The sequence below is a fragment of the Kogia breviceps genome, chromosome 1 (genome assembly GCF_026419965.1).
Source record: "Kogia breviceps isolate mKogBre1 chromosome 1, mKogBre1 haplotype 1, whole genome shotgun sequence".
NCBI classification, from domain to species: Eukaryota; Metazoa; Chordata; class Mammalia; order Artiodactyla; family Physeteridae; genus Kogia; species Kogia breviceps.
In genome coordinates this window covers 49616109-49634218 of record NC_081310.1, presented here as the reverse complement: position 1 = coordinate 49634218, position 18110 = coordinate 49616109, and the positions used below count along the sequence as shown (strand labels likewise).

The window sequence follows — 18110 nt, the reverse complement described above, 5'->3', positions numbered from 1 at the left end:
TGGAAGTTCTAGCCTCAGCAATCAGAGAAGAAAAAGAAATAAAAGGAATCCAAATAGGAAAAGAAGAAGTAAAGCTGTCACTGTTTGCAGATGACATGACACTATACATAGAGAATCCTAAGGATGCTACCAGAAAACTACTAGAGCTAGTTAATGAATTTGGTAAAGTAGCAGGATACAAAATTAATGCACAGAAATCTCTGGCATTCTTATCCACTAATGATGAAAAATCTGAGAGTGAAATTAAGAAAACACTCCCATTTACCACTGCAACAGAAAGAATAAAATATCTAAGAATAAACCTACCTAAGGAGACAAAAGACCTGTATGCAGAAAATTATAAGACACTGATAAAAGAAATTAAAGATGATACCAATAGATGGAGAGATATACCATGTTCTTGGATTGTATGAATCAACACTGTGAAAATGACTCTACTACCCAAAGCAACCTACAGATTCAATGCAATCCCTATCAAACTACCACTGGCATTTTTCACAGAACTAGAGCAAAAAATGTCACAATTTGTATGGAAACACAAAAGACCCCGAATAGCCAAAGCAATCTTGAGAAAGAAAAACGGAGCTAGAGGAATCAGGCTCCCTGACTTCAGACTATACTACAAAGCTACAATAATCAAGAGAGTATGGTACTGGCACAAAAACAGAAATATAGATCAACGGAATAGGATAGAAAGACCAGAGATAAACCCACACACATATGGTCACTTTATCTTTGATAACGGAGGCAAGAATATACAGTCGAGAAAAGACAACCTCTTCAATAAGTGGTGCTGGGAAAACTGGGCAGGTACATGTAGAAGTATGAAATTAGAACACTTCCTAACACCATACACAAAAATAAACTCAAAATGGGTTAAAGACCTAAATGTAAGGCCAGACACTATCAAACTCTTAGAGGAAAACATAGGCAGAACACTCTATGACATAAATCACAGCAAGATCCTTTTTGACCCACCTCCTAGAGAAATGGAAATAAAACCAAAAATAAACAAATGGGACCTAATGAAACTTAAAACCTTTTGCACAGCAAAGGATACCATAAACAAGACAAAAAGACAACCCTCAGAATGGGAGAAAATAGTTGCAAATGAATCAACTGACAAAGGATTAATCTCCAAAATTTATAAGGAACTCATGCAGCTCAATAACAAAAAAACAAACAACCCAGTCCAAAAATGGGCAGAAGACATAAATAGACATTTCTCCAAAGAAGATATACAGAGTGCCAACAAACACATGAAAGAATGCTCAACATCATTAATCATTAGAGAAATGCAAATCAAAACTACAATGAGATATCATCTCACACTGGTCAGAATGGCCATCATCAAAAAATCTACAAACAATAAATGCTGGAGAGGGTGTGGAGAAAAGGGAACACTCTTGCACTGTTGGTGGGAATGTAAATCGATACAGCCACTATGGAGAACAGTATGGAGGTTTCTCAAAAAACTAAAAATAGAACTACCATACGGCCCCACAATCCCACTACTGGGCATATACCCTGAGAAAACCATAATTCAAAAAGAGTCATGTATCAAAATGTTCATTGCAGCTCTATTTACTACAGCCAGGACATGGAAGCAACCTAAGTGTCCATCAACACATGAATGGATAAAGAAGATGTGACACATATATCAATGGAATATTACTCAGCCATAAAAAGAAAAGAAATTGAGTTATTTGTAGTGAGGTGGATGGATGTGGAGTCTGTCATAAAGAGTGAAGTAAGTCAAAAGGAAAAAAACAAATACTGTATGCTAACACATATATATGGAATCTAAGAAAAAAAATGTCATGAAGAGCCTATGGGTAGGACAGGAATAAAACACAGACCTACTAGAGCATGGACTTGAGGATATGGGGAGGGGGAAGGGTAAACTGTGACGAAGTGAGAGAGTGGCAGGGACATATATACACTATGAAACATAGGGTGGATAGCATTTGGGAAGCAGCCGCATGGCACAGGGAGATCAGCTCAGTGCTTTGTGACCCCCTCGAGGGGTGGGATAGGGAGGGTGGGAGGGAGGGTGACGCAAGAGGGAAGAGATATGGGAACATATGTATATGTATAACTGATTCACTTTGTTGTAAAGCAGAAACTAACACACCATTGTAAAGCAATTATACTCCAATAAAGTTGTTAAAAAAAAAACGAATAGCCCCAACATGCTTGGAATGAAAATTTTCCAGGTAGCTGCAAATACAGACAATATCAATGGTACTATACATATGGGTATTTTAATTAAGTTCCAGAAGTGGTCATCCCTCTCCAGTGGCTGCAAGACTGCTGGCTTGTCATGACTACCCCACTACCTGGCTGGAGAAGAAAGGGGGATGGGAATAGCCCATGTTAAAATGACATAGATACTGCTACCTTACAGAAGTTTAGTTTCTCTTGTATAGACAATTTTCAATTTGTTCTGTGGTTTTGGTTAATTTCTAAAGTCGTGAAATCATTTTAGTTGTTTTGCCTATATTTTCTGTTTTTGTGAGAAAGGAGTTTCACCATCTCGCTCTGCCATTCCACAACACTTCTTTAAGTGTTACTTTTTAATCCTGGCTGTGCCTGTGTAATTAGACTAATATGTGTGGGTGTTAAACCAATGTCTACTTGTACACCATCAAGAGCCAGACCTGGCCAACTCAGAGTTTAGAGTTTCTTTTCAAATTATAGTTTCTCCCACAATATGGAAGTACTTCTCTTCTATTAAGAAGGAAACAGGAGAATATTATATAAGAGAAGTCTATGCCAGGAAGGAGAAATAGATCAATTGCCCCTTCTATTCTGGTGGATTATGGGAAAGAAAAGAGAGTTGACTAAGTACTATGGAGAGATCTTTCATTTCTTCATTTCCCCCACTCAGGATGAACCCCAAGGAAAGGGACCCAGTGGAAAGATCCAGATGCACATGCCTGAAGATCCTGAAGGAGAGTGCCCAGAAAGATTGTCTTAAAGTATCTCTCCTTCTTTCCCATGGCCTGTACATGGTACTCAAGCATGTGACCAGATGTTGAGATGCTGATTGGAGCAGCATACTGGCTAAGACCCAGGGTCTGAATGAAGTGGTTGCCACATTTAAAATACCATATAAATGCCCTAGACTGTGAGTTCTAGTCACAGATGCTTGCATATCCTCCAAAACGTCAAATAAAACCAGCTGTACCTGAAAGGCTGAGTGGCTGCCTTATGGCAGGGCCCGAAAGAGACCAATAAGATTCTAGAGAATGCTACATGAGTTCCAATCATTTGTCTTCTGCGTTGCCATGAGGTTGCCCTTGGAAAAAAAAGCAAGGGATGGAGGCAGGAGTAGAGACGGGGAGAGGAAATCTGAAAAGCATTTATCCAAAAGAGACTGAGTAATTGAGAATACACTGTTCAAACTAGTATAGCCTGTGATGCAAGAAATAGGAAGTTGAAAATCTCTGCCTTCCCCTCCCAAGGGGATGTGAGGAGATTGTAAAGAAGATCAGCCATGTATTAGAAAATAAAGAAGATAATTTTCTTTGTACACCTAAGTATAGTACAAGTTCACATGTGATCTAATTGTATCTTTTTATTTTTTCCCAGTCAGACAGAAGTATGCTCTCCTCTCCTTTCTCTTTTCCTCTCTGGTGCACCCCACAGAAGTGCTAGGGCTATGGTCAACCTGACAGAAGCAAATTTCTGTGCTTGTTCTCACTGCTAGGAATCTCCATGTAAGGTCATAGAGGACTCCAATGCTTCAAGCTCCCCTGCCTTGAATGCCCCCTACCTCTTCCCCTTCTCCATATGACTGGCTGCCTGTCCTTAATAAATCAGCTTGCACATCTGTCTCCTACTCCCCCTCCTGAGTCAAACACCAGTTCTCTGGGCTCCCACAGCACCCTATCCACCTCCATCTTCCTCCCTCCAACAATATTTCATGTGTTCACTTTCTTCTCTTCTTTCCCTACTGGACTGTGAGCTTCTGGATGCCTGTTCTGTGTTTTATTTGCCTTTTCTCAGTACCTAATCTAGTAACTGGAAAACAGAAGATATTAATTCCGGCACTGGGTGTTTATTACTTTTGATTCTGTGTCTCAAATTTTACTACTTTGTACTTTTTGTTCACTCAAATTATTGAGCACCTACCACAGGTCTCGTACTAAATAAAACCCAGCCCTTAAAGCTGAGGAGCTTATAATTCTGTGGGGCAGATAAATACACTGAAATACAATGTGTTGAGTATTTTAAGGAAAAAATGTGTTGTTAAGCAGAATAGACAAAGCCCTAACTTTCATGAGAGATCAAGGTAGGTTGAGTAAAATTCTGCAAGAAAAGTATAGGTGACATGGGGGGGGGTCACTGACAGTATGTGTAAAGCAAGGAAAGATAATTCACGTTCACATGTTTAACATTTATTATTCCACCCAAGAGTTGAAATGATGGATATAGGTTGACTAAAAGTGTTAACCATATTTAGTGGTGGAATCTGGGAGCTATTTGAATCACAATCCCATGTCTTAGACCTGAGCTTTCAGCACCAACTTAATTTCTAAGTAAAACTACAGACTTAATCATTATATTTAGACTGGCAGTGGCTTTCATTCACCTATGCCATCATAAGACAAGAAAGGATTTTCAGTGTCATCTCTTCCAGTTTCCCTGACAATGTGGAATCCTTCCTGGAGTATCCATGTCAGGAGTTCAACCAATAGTGTGGCCCATGTTCTGGCAATGTTTCCTCTCAAGTAAAATGCTAAAGAGGACAGGTACTGCTTGATCCTAAATGTCTTCTTTACTCAAAACCTTAATCTGTATGAAGATTACATCAGAAGCATATCTGGAGTTCCTAACACTTGCTCTGATTTGAGGAAATGCATAATAGGGGAGAGAGAAATTATGATTTTCAGTGTGTGAAACTCTTGAATACTTATGTGCACTACATCAGAACAATATCTTGCTCTCCCTCTCTCTCTCTGTGTCTTTGTGTAGACTATACTTGGCTCTTTCTCTTTATCGGGTTGAGTAAATATGTCTCTTACATGCTTTGATATGTCTGTCAATAAGATCTCATTATAGATACTTAATGAATATTTAACTATAAACGTAAAACATAAACAAAAGCAATATAGAATATAGACATCAAAAAGTATTTGAACAGATAAAGATACCTACAGTGAAGGCAAAATAATATAAACAATACAAGAAGAATACCATAAATGTAACTTTATAAAGAGATGCTATAGGTGACTAGGTGCCAAATGAATGCTAAAGAAAATAGGTGCTTTGGGCTTCCCTGGTGGCACAGTGGTTGAGAGTCAGCCTGCCATGAAGAGGACACGGGTTCGTGCCCCGGTCGGGGAAGATCCCACATGCCACAGAGCAGCTGGGCCCGTGATTCATGGCTGCTGAGCCTGCGCGTCCGGGGCCTGTGCTCCACAACGGGAGAGGCCACAACAGTGAGAGGCCCGCGTACCAAAAAAAAAAAAAAAAAAAAAATAGGTGCTTTAAAGATCAGAGACAAAGGAAGTTATCAGAGGTCTGTATGAGCTCTGGAGAATATCCCAGAAGTGAGGTGGGATGTGGGGATTATGGGCTTGAGCTGATAACAGGTGAATAGATGGGGTGAGTGGTTATCTTTGGGGAGAGAAAAGGGGATGTGATTAGGAAAAGGCATGAAGAGGACTTCTGGTGAGCCAGCAATGTTCTAGTTTTTGAATGAAGTGGTAATTACACTTGTGTTCATTTGTTTTATGAAGTTTTCTGTATGTGTTTAATTCCACCATAAAGTAGTTTTGAGAAAAGATTCATGGAGGGAAGAGGCTCTATTAATTAAAAATACAGTGCTCCTGAAGCCTCCACTATGACACTGGAAGGTCAAAGATGAGTAAGATATAGTCATGGCTCTCTGGAAGCTCCCATTCTACACACAGGGAGGAGAGGCAGTGATTGGAGATGAGTCCAGAAAGGTAGCCAGGAACAAGGTCATGGACACTTTGTACACAATGCTAAGGCACTTCAACTTTCTCCAATAAATAACGAGAACCCACAAATGGTTTTAAGCAGATTTATGTGATGAGATTTTCATTTTAGAAAGCTAACTCTGGTCAAAACATAACATATGGAATGGGGAAATGAGATAAAACTCAGGGCCAGTATCTCTGACAAAGTCTTATATTGTTTTCACTTTCTCAGATACACGTTTTCCTTACCTAACAGCTTTGAACTTCTGAACAGCTGTGTCACAATCTTATATTTTCCAAAATAGTGTACACAGTCCTTGCCAGTCACAATAAATACGATTTAGCTGCTTTAATCCTTTTTGTTAGAGTAGAAAGAAGAAAATAGAAATATTAGTTGAATAAATGAATGGACCAATGAATTATCTTAATGTCTTTGGCCTCCTACAACCTATTGAGTTGTGTCCAATTTTATCAGCAACATCTGGTCAGTTCCTAAATTTTTATTTTTCTCCTGATTGCATTTATCCCATCTCTATCTCCTTAAATCCCTTTCACCATACCAGGAAATTTTTTTAAAATTTATTTTATTTACTTATTATTTTTGGCTGTGTGCTGGCTTTCTCTAACTGTGGCGAGTTGGGGCTAGTCTTTGTTGTGGTGAGAGGGCTTCTCATTGTGGTGACTTCTCTTGTTGAGGAGCAGAGGCTCTAGGCATGCAGGCTTCAGTAGTTGTGGCACGTGGGCTCAGTAGTTGTGGCTTAAAGGCTCTAGAGCACAGGCTCAGTAGTTGTGGCACATGGGCTTAGTTGCTCTGTGGCATGTGGGATCTTCCCAGACCAGCGCTTGAACCCATATCCCCTGCATTGGCAGGTGGATTCTTAACCACTGCGCCACCAGGGAAGCCCCATACCAGGAAAATTTAAAGAGGTATTTATAGTAAATAAGCCCCCAGTTGGTATATATCTGTATAAAAATATAATTTTAATTATATTATTTTATATTATAAAAATATATTTATATTTATTAATATATTTAAATATATACTTACATATTTAGTATATTTAAATTTATATTTACAAATATATTTAAATATAAGTTTAAAGGGGGCCATAGCTCTAAGATTTTCTTGTAAGCATTGTGGGTGCTTGTTTACAAGGCTATATTCAAGGGTCACTGCCCAGAACCCAGATTTCAGGAAATACTGATGGGAAAGAATGAGAAAAAGAGCAAAAGATCAGCAATCATGTCATTGGTGTCAACAGTTCCTCAACTTAATAACACTTGCATCATGTCTGTAGGAGAATCTAAGCTATTTTCAGAATTTTGTTTCCCATGTTCTGACAAGAATCCTTCCCTTTTCTTTTTTATCAAGTGTGTTTTTTTTTTCCTTTAAGTCAATGGTTTTGAGTGGAAAATGTGCTAGAGCAGTAAGAGGAGGAAGGAAGCTCCAGAAAACCTCAGTGATGAGAACAGGAGTCCCAGTTTTTACAGGAATCTTGCGTGGCTCTGTGCATGTGTTTTTGAGGTTGGAGTGGGAAAAAAAGTGGGTGGAGTACAGAGGACTTTATCCTCTGCTAATTCTCAACACACCCAGGATAGGGGAAAACTTCAGGAAGGACCTAAGAAAACATGGAAGGTCAGATACAAGCTGAGGTCCAATTTGAAAATCTATATAAGACCCCTTTGCCTTAAACCAGCAAGAAAGTAAAGGTCAGCCAGTGGTCAGGTTTGAAAGTCTCTATCCACCTTTGACAGTAGACTTTAAGATGGAAATCACCAGGCCTTTATCCAGAAAGAAGAGAAGCATAGCTTACAGGGAGAAAATCCTTCTAAGCAGATGTCTACTCCTAACAGTTTCAAGTCCAGGTGTGAAAAAATAAATCAAGACTCATGTACCACATTCTACATATTTGAAAGTTCTAAGTCAAAGTAATAGGCTGTTAAATTAAATATTTTATATCATCTTACATGGATTATAATAGTTTGGAAAACCAAGTTCAAATTCCAAATTTTCACATTCTCTTCAGAGTTCTGTTCTTGAATGTGGTAGCATGACAGAGCTGGTCCCTGGACCCCCAGCCCACAGTCTGCTTCACCTTTCCACCTCTGGATCTGTTCCGTAATGTGATGAGCCATGATCACATGTGAGCACCCCAGCCTGCCTGTCCAAGCTCTGTCTCTATCCCTACAAATAGGAATTCTGTGGCTAGCCCTTGGGCCTAGGCTCGGGTCATCCCTAGGATGAATTTTACAGAGAAAGAGGGAGAAAAGGGGTGAGCTCATCGGCCACAGCACAAGGTACTGTGCCTGGGAAGAGAAGAGTCAGGGGAGAGTGGGTGCCCAAAGCAAACTATATTTTAACTTAATTTAGGGTAACTATACTTGCTCTGATTCAGCATCAGATTTTACACTTGACCAGAAGGATAAAACCAGAGGAAATCTAGGAAACAACAAACCAGCTGTTTTTAGTAAGGACAAGCCAAGTTCATTAAAAGAGTTGAAAAGACTTTAACACAGGAACCCAGAATACTGAATTGTGGTCCCATGTCTGTTTATCACTCACCAACAGGTCCACCCCCCAAATTTGTGGGGCCATGGGAAAGAGTACAAATGGTCTTCCTCATACCATACACCTAGCCATGTGAAAGTTAAAATCAAGCATCAAACTGTTAAGTAAAATATGTCCTGTCCCATTACTCTGACAAATATGCCTTCATAATGATCTAGAAGGCCAGGTACAAATTCAGAATTCTTGGCCTCTTCAAACTTAGTACGGAAAATTGCTGCACCCCTACACTTGCTCTTCCAGCCCTTGGCTCCTTCCTACACATTGAGGGATCTCACACCTTAACTTACACATCCAAGGTATGTCCACAGCACTCCCCACTCCCTACCCTTTCCATCCTTGATGCAGACTGCTGCCCTGATAACTCAGAGGCCTAAAGAAGGGCACAACACAAGCGTGGTTCACTCACTAGAAGACTGGCCCAGGGAAAAGCCCAAGCAATTAAGCCTGGAAGCAGGTAAATATGGTATAGTCCATAGGCTCCATATGGGCATATCCACTTGGACCTCCCAGCTCCTTACCAGAGAAGGGGGCAGCCAAGGAAAGGCTAGCATGTGGCCCATGGGCTGCCAGTACTACTACACATGCACCTGGCCCCAGGAACAACCTGCCCCTTATGGCCCTTGTCAGGCATCTGAACTCTATCATTGATCCCAAGGAGAAGAATCTGAATGAGATGTTGCTTTGTGAGCCACTATGATTCAGGCTTCATGGCATTCTCATACCCTGAAAATTCATCCAGCTGGGACAGGAAACTGGGAGCTGAAAAACTTGACCAATTCAGACCACCTGCTGAGGCAGCAGCTGTCAGCTATTGAGGAGACATGTCCTTCGAGATCTCAGGGCTGGAGTTCTCTTAGGCTTTATCTTAGGACAAGAAGTTATAGCTGTGACATTTAATAGCAAGTGGTGAAGATGAAAGAAAATTTCCCAGCTTCTATTGGTAAAAAAACAAATTTTGTATTGGTAAAAGAATAGATAAATAGATCAATGGAACATAATAGAGAATGCAGATATAGACCCACATAATATAGTCAACTGATTTCTGACAAAAGCAAAGTCAGTACAATGAAGCAAAGATAGTCTTTTCAGCAAATGGTGCTGGAACATCTAGACATCACATGTCAAAAAACAAAAGAATCTAAACACATACATTACACCCTTCACAAAAGTTAACTTAAAATGTACCACAGATCTAAATGCAAAAGGAAAAACTATAAAACTCCTAGAAGATAACATAGGAGAAAACACAGCAGAAATGACCTCAGGTTTGGTGATAACTTTTTAGATACTACACCAAAGGCATGATACAGGAAAGAATTGATAAACTGGACTTCATTAAAATTAAAATTTTCTGCTCTGTGAAAGATACTGTCAAGAGAATTGGGGTGATTATGATGTGTCAATGCAAATTCCTCTATTATAACAAAAGTATTACTCTAGAGGGCATTGTTAATAATGGGGGAGGCTACGCATAGGTGGGGGTAGAAAGAATATAGGAATATATAAAAATCTCCTTTCAAGCATGCTGTGAACCTAAAACTGCTCTAAAAAGTAACGTCCATATTTAAAAAGTATCCAGGCAAAATAGAAACCAAAAAAAATTTTTTTTGATCAGCCATAAAAGATTGAATTATCTTTCTATTCTCTCTATAGAGTATTACCAATAATACTTATCAGTAAGGGGTGATAGAGTATGCAGTCACAAATGTAGGGATAATTATGGTAGAGGAATGTAAGACAGACACTGTTTCAAACTTATTTTTAAAGAGATATTGCTATAGACTGATTTGTGTACCCTTAAAATTCACATGTTGAAATCCTAAGCTTCAATGTGATGGTATTAGGAGGTGAGGACTTTGGGAGGTGATTAGGTCATAAGGGTGGAGCCCTCATGAATGGAATTAGTGTCCTAATAAAAGAGACCCCCAAAGAGCTCCCTCACCCCCTTCTACCATGCGAAGACACAGTGAGAAAACAGCTGTCTGTGAACCAGAAGTCCACACCAAACATGGAATCTGCCAGTGCCTCAATCTTGAACTTCCCAGCCTCCAAAAGTGTAAGAAATAAATTTCTGTTGTTTATAAGCCACCCAGTCTATGGTTTTCTGTTAGAGGAGTCTGAATAGACTAAGACAGAAATCCAGGAACTAAAAAAAATAAAAATAAATTTTTTAAATAAATAAAAACAAAACAAAACACAGTACCCCACCCACTCCTACCAGTTTTTGAGCGTTAACTATATTCCAAATACTAGTACTTGCTTTATAGCTTTCCTCATGCAGTCCTCTTTATCCCCAATTCAGAGATGGGGCAGGAAGAGGTTAAAGAATGTGTTGAGGGCTTTCCTGGTGGCGCAGTGGTTGGGAGTCCGCCAGCCGATTCAGGGGACGCGGGTTCGTGCCCCGGTCCGGGAGGATCCCACATGCTGTGGAGCGGCTGGGCCCGTGAGCCATGGCCGCTGAGCCTGCGCGTCCGGAGCCTGTGCTCCGCAACGGGAGAGGCCACAATGGTGAGAGGCCCGCGTACCCCCCACCAAAAAAAAAAGAATATGTTGGAAGGCACACAGGTAGTACTTGATGGTCCCAGGTGGCTGGTTCTTTAGAACATACTCTTAAGCACTGGGCCTCACTGTCTTCCCGGATCCTCACTGAGAATGGAAAAAAAAAAAAGCTATATCCTAATCCCATCTACTAGTCCTTCAATCACAGACTGATGTATTTAATCTCTCTGTCCTCATTTGTAAAATACAGGAAACAGTATCTCTCTTAGGGATGTGCTAAGAACCGGAGGAAATAAGATAAGTGCCCAGCACAAGGAAAGAATAGCGAGGTATTCAGTAAGTGTTGGTTCCTCCCTTCCCTCTTTCCTTCTGTTGGGCTGCAGTCGGCACGCCTACAAAGCCTGCACTTGCCCAACTTTAAGACGGAAGAAAGCCCAGAGTCAGCAACAGAGACATCAATGGTTTCATGGATGGGGGACTTACACGTTTGAAGCAAGGTCCTGGAGCGACTTCCCACAGCGGCCGGCAGGACATGGCGGCAGGCTTCCATCCTGGGAGGAAGGGAAGATTGCCAGTTAGAGTGGGAATTGAAATCAGGTTGGCTCTTCAGTTACCAGGGAAACTAGCAGAGGGGCATGCCCCACCCCTTTGATTAGAACAATCACTAGCTGGGGTCTGGGGCAAGTATGTAGGAAGGTCAGCCATTGTATGTAGGGTGTAGGTGAAGCAGGCACTGGTCCCGGGGGGTTGGTACAGAGAGCAAGAGAACAGCCATCTTGAGTGGCTTGATCATACACCTTCCTTTCTTCTTTCTTTGGCTACTTGGTTCTTTCTTTGACTGCTTTCTTTTGACTACTTGAATGCACAATTCACGGAAATAATATTGATTTTCTTTTTGGCATATTTTCTAACCAAACATGTCCCTCTACCTGTCTTATCTTGTTTCTACTGTGATCACATGGATGCTCATTTTGTTTCCTTTTGTAACACGCTACCACAATTTTTTTTTTTTTTTGAGGGAGGGGAAGGCAGGGTGTGATTTATAAATTAAGTAAATGAAAGTATGAGGCCCTGTGGACCAACGTAACTCTGTCATCAGTACTGGAAATGATCTTGCAAAGCATGTGTCTTTTTCGCTGAAGTCAGCAGTTCTGTTTTGACACAGAAGGACAGAATAACCCCCTGAGGAAGTCTGTTCTTCAATTCCTGCACAAGCAGTTTAAGGGCTGGCATTTGTTTAGCCTGGGCTGCCTTCTACTTTCTTTAACTGTGAGCCTCCTGTGAGCTGCAGCTTCCTGATTTTCCAGGTGCATCACAAATCAGCTGTGTGAAATAAAGGTGCTGGCACAGATCTGGAGGATCAATTTTCTGTCCTGAGAAGAACAAGTTATTTTATCCTTTGCTAAAGGTGGTTAAAAGACCCTTCCACAGGGGTGGGAAAAAAAAAAATCTACTCCTTAAAATCAGAGGAGCAGACTGATCAGGAACGTGGATTTCATCTCTTGCAGCTGTGTCTCCATTCAGTGAGTGGATTCAAGAAAGCAGAAGTCTGAGCTGCCTGTTCCTGCCACTGGGCAAGGATGCCACTTTTTTTCCTAACCAAGACTGTTCCACCTACCAGAGATTCCTCCTGGGCTGGCACGAGCTCTTTGCATCACAGCTGCTCCCTCCCAGCCCCCATTGCATCATCAAAGCAGAAGCCCTGGAGGGATCTTATCTCTGCCAGTTTCTCTAAGTTGTCATTACTTTAAAAAGTGAAACCAACTATCTACTTCCTTCACTTGGCACACTCCTGAGGAACTGCAGCTACTTGCTGGATTAGCCAGGCAAAAGTGGGAGCCTTGGGCTCAGAAACATATCCAGACTCCTCCTCTCACACATCAGAGCCCTGTCTCACCCTCAAACCTTTGTTGACCTGCCTTTATTCCCCCAGCTGCTGGATTCTTCAGTGGTCCCATAAGGTCCTGCCTCCCTAATACCAGGAGATTGAGGCTGGGTTCCTGCTCCTGGAGAGATGGAGGGGCTTGGAGTAGACCCCTGGGATTTGGTGCCAAGGTAATTCTAGCACCCTGAGGACTTGGAATAATGATTCTTCTTGAAATCATGCAAAATATGCCAGTGAGACACTGACTTCTGCCTAATTAAGGGAGGCTTTGCAAGTACCAAACCTACCCCCTTCCCTTTTTTGGGTTCCTTGTTACGTGAATTCTGAGAAGGCTTTTTTTTCTTTTTAATAAAGAAAGTCCAGAAAGGACAACTCAGCATGTTCTCCTTAATCTCTGGTGTACCTGTAGTGGAAGGGGGGACTCCAGTTTGAAGACCCAGCTCTGAACATCCTATTACACCGATCCAGTGTCCCACTCCTCTCCTCTCCCTTTGCCTACTTCTCTCTCAGGTTTGGTTTTACTGAACCAGTGGTTCCCTTCTCAGCTGCAGTCTGTGGAGCTACATCATGGACTTTCTGCCTGACTTCGCTGGCCTTGTACAGACTCTTCAGTTACCTCCTGCCCTGAGGTGGGGAGAGTGGAGCCAGGTTCTTGTGAATGAGAAGGAAGGAATCATCACAGGGCACACCTCACTGCACCTCTTCTCAACCAGCTTCCCAGGTATTGACTTGTGCTAACAACAAAAGGGAAATTTCTTGGGTGTATGTTTCCACATCTCAACTTCGAACAGCACAAACTTGCTCAGTCCCAAAGCCTAAAAGACATGCTCTGCAGATAATAATGAGTTCTAATTTAATTCCTTAGATTCTTTCTTGCATTCCAAACATCACTAGCCTGGATTTGTACCTACGGGGAAGTTTTTTTCCATTGAATGCTCCAACACGTTACCTTTTTCAAATTCAAGTTACCAGGTATTTTCATAAAGCTCAGGATCTTGTCTTAGTTGCTGAGAAGAACTAGCCTCAAAATGTTTTTTTTACAAAGTAAATAAATGTCTCAAGAAATTTTAAAAAATGTTTAAAAATTTTCTTCAGGCACTTTTTTGAGTCAAGGGCAATCTAGAAATAACTGGATGTCTTCAGTCCTTCAGGCAAATGCTATTCCAAGCAGACCTAACTGAAGAGAGTGCTCCACATGGCATGTTTTTTATGGCACCCTCACTGGAGACCAGAAACTCATGGCCTTATTTCTGTGAAATGTCTCACACACAACTCTTAAGCAGGTCAACAATGTAATAAAACCCAACTGGAGCTGGGTACTCAATGCTACCAGGATTCCCTTTCAGTCTCTTTCACATTTCTCTGCACATGGATCTCATCCTCTCTCATTGCTGAGTGGTCATCTCCACACTGGGGTAAAACATGGTCACCAACCAACACTTGAGTTTGACTTCTTGCAACTTTTACTACCAGAGATGGTCTAACTGATCTTTCCCTCTCTCTCTCCTTCTCTCTCTCTCCTTCTCTCTCTCTCTGTCTCTCTCTCCCCTGAAGCCCAAAAGTCCTTGGGCAGAGAATTCATTGATTCAGCTTGGGAGACCCAGGGCATGGTCTACCCTGACCAGACACTGGGAACAATGAAATATAGTCATGGGCAACCAAAACGTTTTGAATGGTTGGAGTGGGGAAGTAACCATTGGCTGAGATCATGAACGATTTTCTATAACAGATTTGGGTTTTACTTTGAAGGTAATGAAGGATTTTAAACAGGGTAGTGGCAGGACAACTGTATATTTTTATGAACATACTGTAATGTGGCAGAGAAAGCTTGGAGGGGATTGAGTGAGTGCAGCTGTGCAGCAGTGAACTACCTCTCCCTTCTACACATCTGTGCCTCATACAAGATTCAGGCCCACAGCAGCCATGACCTGGGCCCCAGCATTAGCCTTTAGCCAGATCAACAGCTAGCATGCCTTGCCACTTTAACTGGATGGGCAGAATCTAGTGGAACACATACATATATCCCTGACCCAGAGGAAAGGTAGAAAGTGTCTGTGGGTTCTGCTCCCAAGGAGGCTTTGTCACCATGTTCTTTGTGCCCCTGCTAGCTGTGAAAGAATGCACGTAAGGAGTTCAGGTACTAGGGAACAGACTTCCTTTCTCTTCCTGGAGTCATTATGGACCTGAAGTGAGGGGAAAAAATAATTTTTAATTGCATGTTTATGAACTGCTGCAGGAGTGTCTCCACTTAAGTGCAGGGGAGGAAAAAGTATTAGGTTCCTTGGCTGGGTCTGAAAATTAAACTGACAAAGACAGATTAACAGGAGAAAAGTCATACATATATATTTAATTGTAAGTTTTACATGACTCTGGAGCCTTTATAGGGAAATAAAAACCTGAAGAAATAGTTAGGCCTGAGTGTTTCTATACTAGGTTTGCTGAAGAGTGGGAAGTCATGGAAAAACAAGATAGAACAAAGGGATATGAGCTAAAGGTAGTAAACTGGGAAACTCAGCAAGACATGTTCCTCTGGATTCCTCTTAGCATCCCTCCATCTTTGGAAATAAGAATCCTTTTTTCCTGCAGGTATAGAAAGGGCTGCTTCAGAGGAGAAGGGGACATTCAGAATTCTCCCTACACCTGTCAGTCTCTCTATTTCTTCTAACTTCCAATATTCAATGATGCCAAGGCACCATGTTTCAGAGTAATGTTTCCTGAACCCCATCAAGTAACCTCTATTGGAAGCTGTTTTGCACCTCTTCCCTAATGTGGCCTCTTGAGGAATAAAATCTTATTTATGTTGTCTATTTGCTGCAGGTCAGTTTGCTCTTTGCTTCTTTCTCAGAAATATTACCTGTTATGTCTAATTAATGGTTCATGTCTAGCAACTCTAGGGTGAGGGCTCTGAACTGTCCATGCCACTCTTGAACCATACCACCAAGAGAGTTAGAAGCTGCTTCTCTCCCCTGTCACTGAGAACTGATGTTCCATTACCTGCTTTCCTCTTTAATGATTAATAAGCTTTGACGTATGCCATAGACGAATTTACCTAAGAAACTTAGCTTTAACTGAACACTGTCCAAAGGCATCCTTGCTGGACCTGATAGCTAACCTCTGCCAGCAAGTGTGGATCAGCCCTGGCTTCTACAAAAACCGTAAAAGACAGCCCCATAAACCCCACGGTCCCTCAGCTCCTGGCTTTTTAATAAACTTTCATTGTTGAAGGGGGGAAAACTAAGCATGTGATAAAACCTACATTAGATTTACCTCAGGACATTTTTATTACTTATATTATTCAGTAGAGTCCAAATGAAAGGTTGGAAACAACCTAACATTTTGGGTAAATTACTCCCCCCCAAAAAGACTTTTTTTTTTTTTTCAGTGAGTCAATGGAGAGAAAGTAATGAGGAATCTTCAGAGGCCGAAAACCAGGAGAAAGTGGGAACCCAGAGAAGTCAGGCCATATTTGAGTTCATAATGGCTGCGAATTTTCCAGAATAGATAAACGACATCTACTCTCAGATTGAGGCCCCAAACAAGGTCAATGAAAGGAAACCTACATCTAGGCAAATTGTGCTGAATACCATCATCAGCACTTGACATTGGTTTCCAACCCCCTTTTGTGGTTTGGTTGGGTTTGGATTGGTTGGTAATCTGAAAAACTATAGACTACATTTCCCAGACTCTTTCTCAGCTGAGGTCCTGGATGTGACTGAGCTTTTTTGCCTGTGCTCTCCTGTGAAACTTGGAAGGCAGAAGGGAGGCAAGGCCATCTTCCTGCAGCAGTTCTGTCTGGTGAGTATGGTCCTGAGACATGAGTGTTTCAAGACAGTGGTGGCAACTGCCCGCAGTGATCCAGCACCCGACAGGCCCCAGCATTGTGGGGATGTAAGCAGAGAGGCATTTGGGATGATGGACACAGCATTCCTGTTTGGTCACCCACCTGGTGGAGCTTGCTGACTTCTCACTGCAGCTATAGCGGTGAGTCCCAGCCCCAGGAGTGAGGACAGCCCCCGCCTCCCACCGTGTTAAATGGTGTTCAACTGTTCCCTGTGTTGAATCTCACTCTCCTCACTCCTAACTCTGAGAAGCACAGTAGGGGCCTCTCATAATCCAGACCATCAACTACCGGAGAAGAAATGGAAAAGATAACAGAACATTATCACTCCCAAATGTGTGGGGTTCACTCTGAGGGGCTGTTGCCACTCCTTTTCTCTTTGTCTTTGTCTCAGGTGGAGCTCCTTATTCTCGGTGCCTGCCTGAGAAGGGTCCCTAATTGGCAAAAAGGCTGGAAGCTCTGCTTCGGCCTTCTGGTTACCTGTGTCATCTGCCCTGCAATGCTGAGACTCTGCCACCGTCCCCTTGGACAGGTTTCCTCTCTCTTGGTTCAGGGAACCCTTGCTAACAGCCTCTTCCACGCTGTTTCTTCTGCTTTTCTTCCTTTGTCTTCTTTTTCTTCCATTTTTTTCCTTGATAAAATCTGCAGTCTTCTAAGTGTAATCATAGCTCTTGGGGTTGTTGGTTCTGCTTTTAACATTTTTTTCTTTTTAAAAAATTTATTTATTTATTTATTTTTGGCTGCATCAGGTCTTAGTTGCAGCACGTGGGATCTTCGTTGAGGCATACGGGATCTTTCGTTGTGGCACGCGGGCTCTTCGTTGCAGCGTGCGGGCTTGTCTCCACTTGTGACCTGTGGGTTTTTTCTCTTCTCTACTTGTGGCGTGCAGGCTCTAGGGCACATGGGCTCTATAGTTGTGGTGCGTGTGTTCCAGAGAACGTGGGCTCTGTAGTTTGCAGCACATGGGCTCTTTAGTTGAGGCATGCAAGTTCAGTAGTTGTGGCATGCAGGGTTAGTTGCCCTGTGGCATGTAGGATTTAGTTCCCCTGTGGCATGTAGGATCTTAGTTCCCTGAGCAGGGATCAAACCCATGTCCCCTGCATTGGAAGGTGGATTCTTTACCACTGGACCACCAGGGAAGTCCCAATATTTTTTTCTTAACAATTAATTTTTTCAGCTTTTGTTTTACTTCATTTCCGCTAGTTTTCTTAGGACTTCTAATGTGTTTTTTCCCCCTATATAATCAAGGTAAATGCTTTATTTTTTTAAACAGTGAAAGCATTGAAAACTATGAATTGACCTCTGAGTATTTCTGACTCCATCCCCAAGATTTTCTATATTACGAAGAGTTCTAATTTTTGTTATTTA

The 18110-nt window shown here is 41.8% G+C and overlaps 1 protein-coding gene across 1 annotated transcript in view; it reads right to left on the bottom strand.

Moving 5' to 3' along the window:
* Positions 1-18110, bottom strand: part of TNFSF18 (TNF superfamily member 18) — a 422847-nt gene that overhangs the window by 90112 nt on the left and 314625 nt on the right. Inside the window, exon 2 of the mRNA XM_059072867.2 lies at positions 11503-11570. Coding sequence (XP_058928850.2) covers positions 11503-11570 — 68 coding nt within the window. The remainder of the gene's footprint in view (positions 1-11502; positions 11571-18110) is intronic.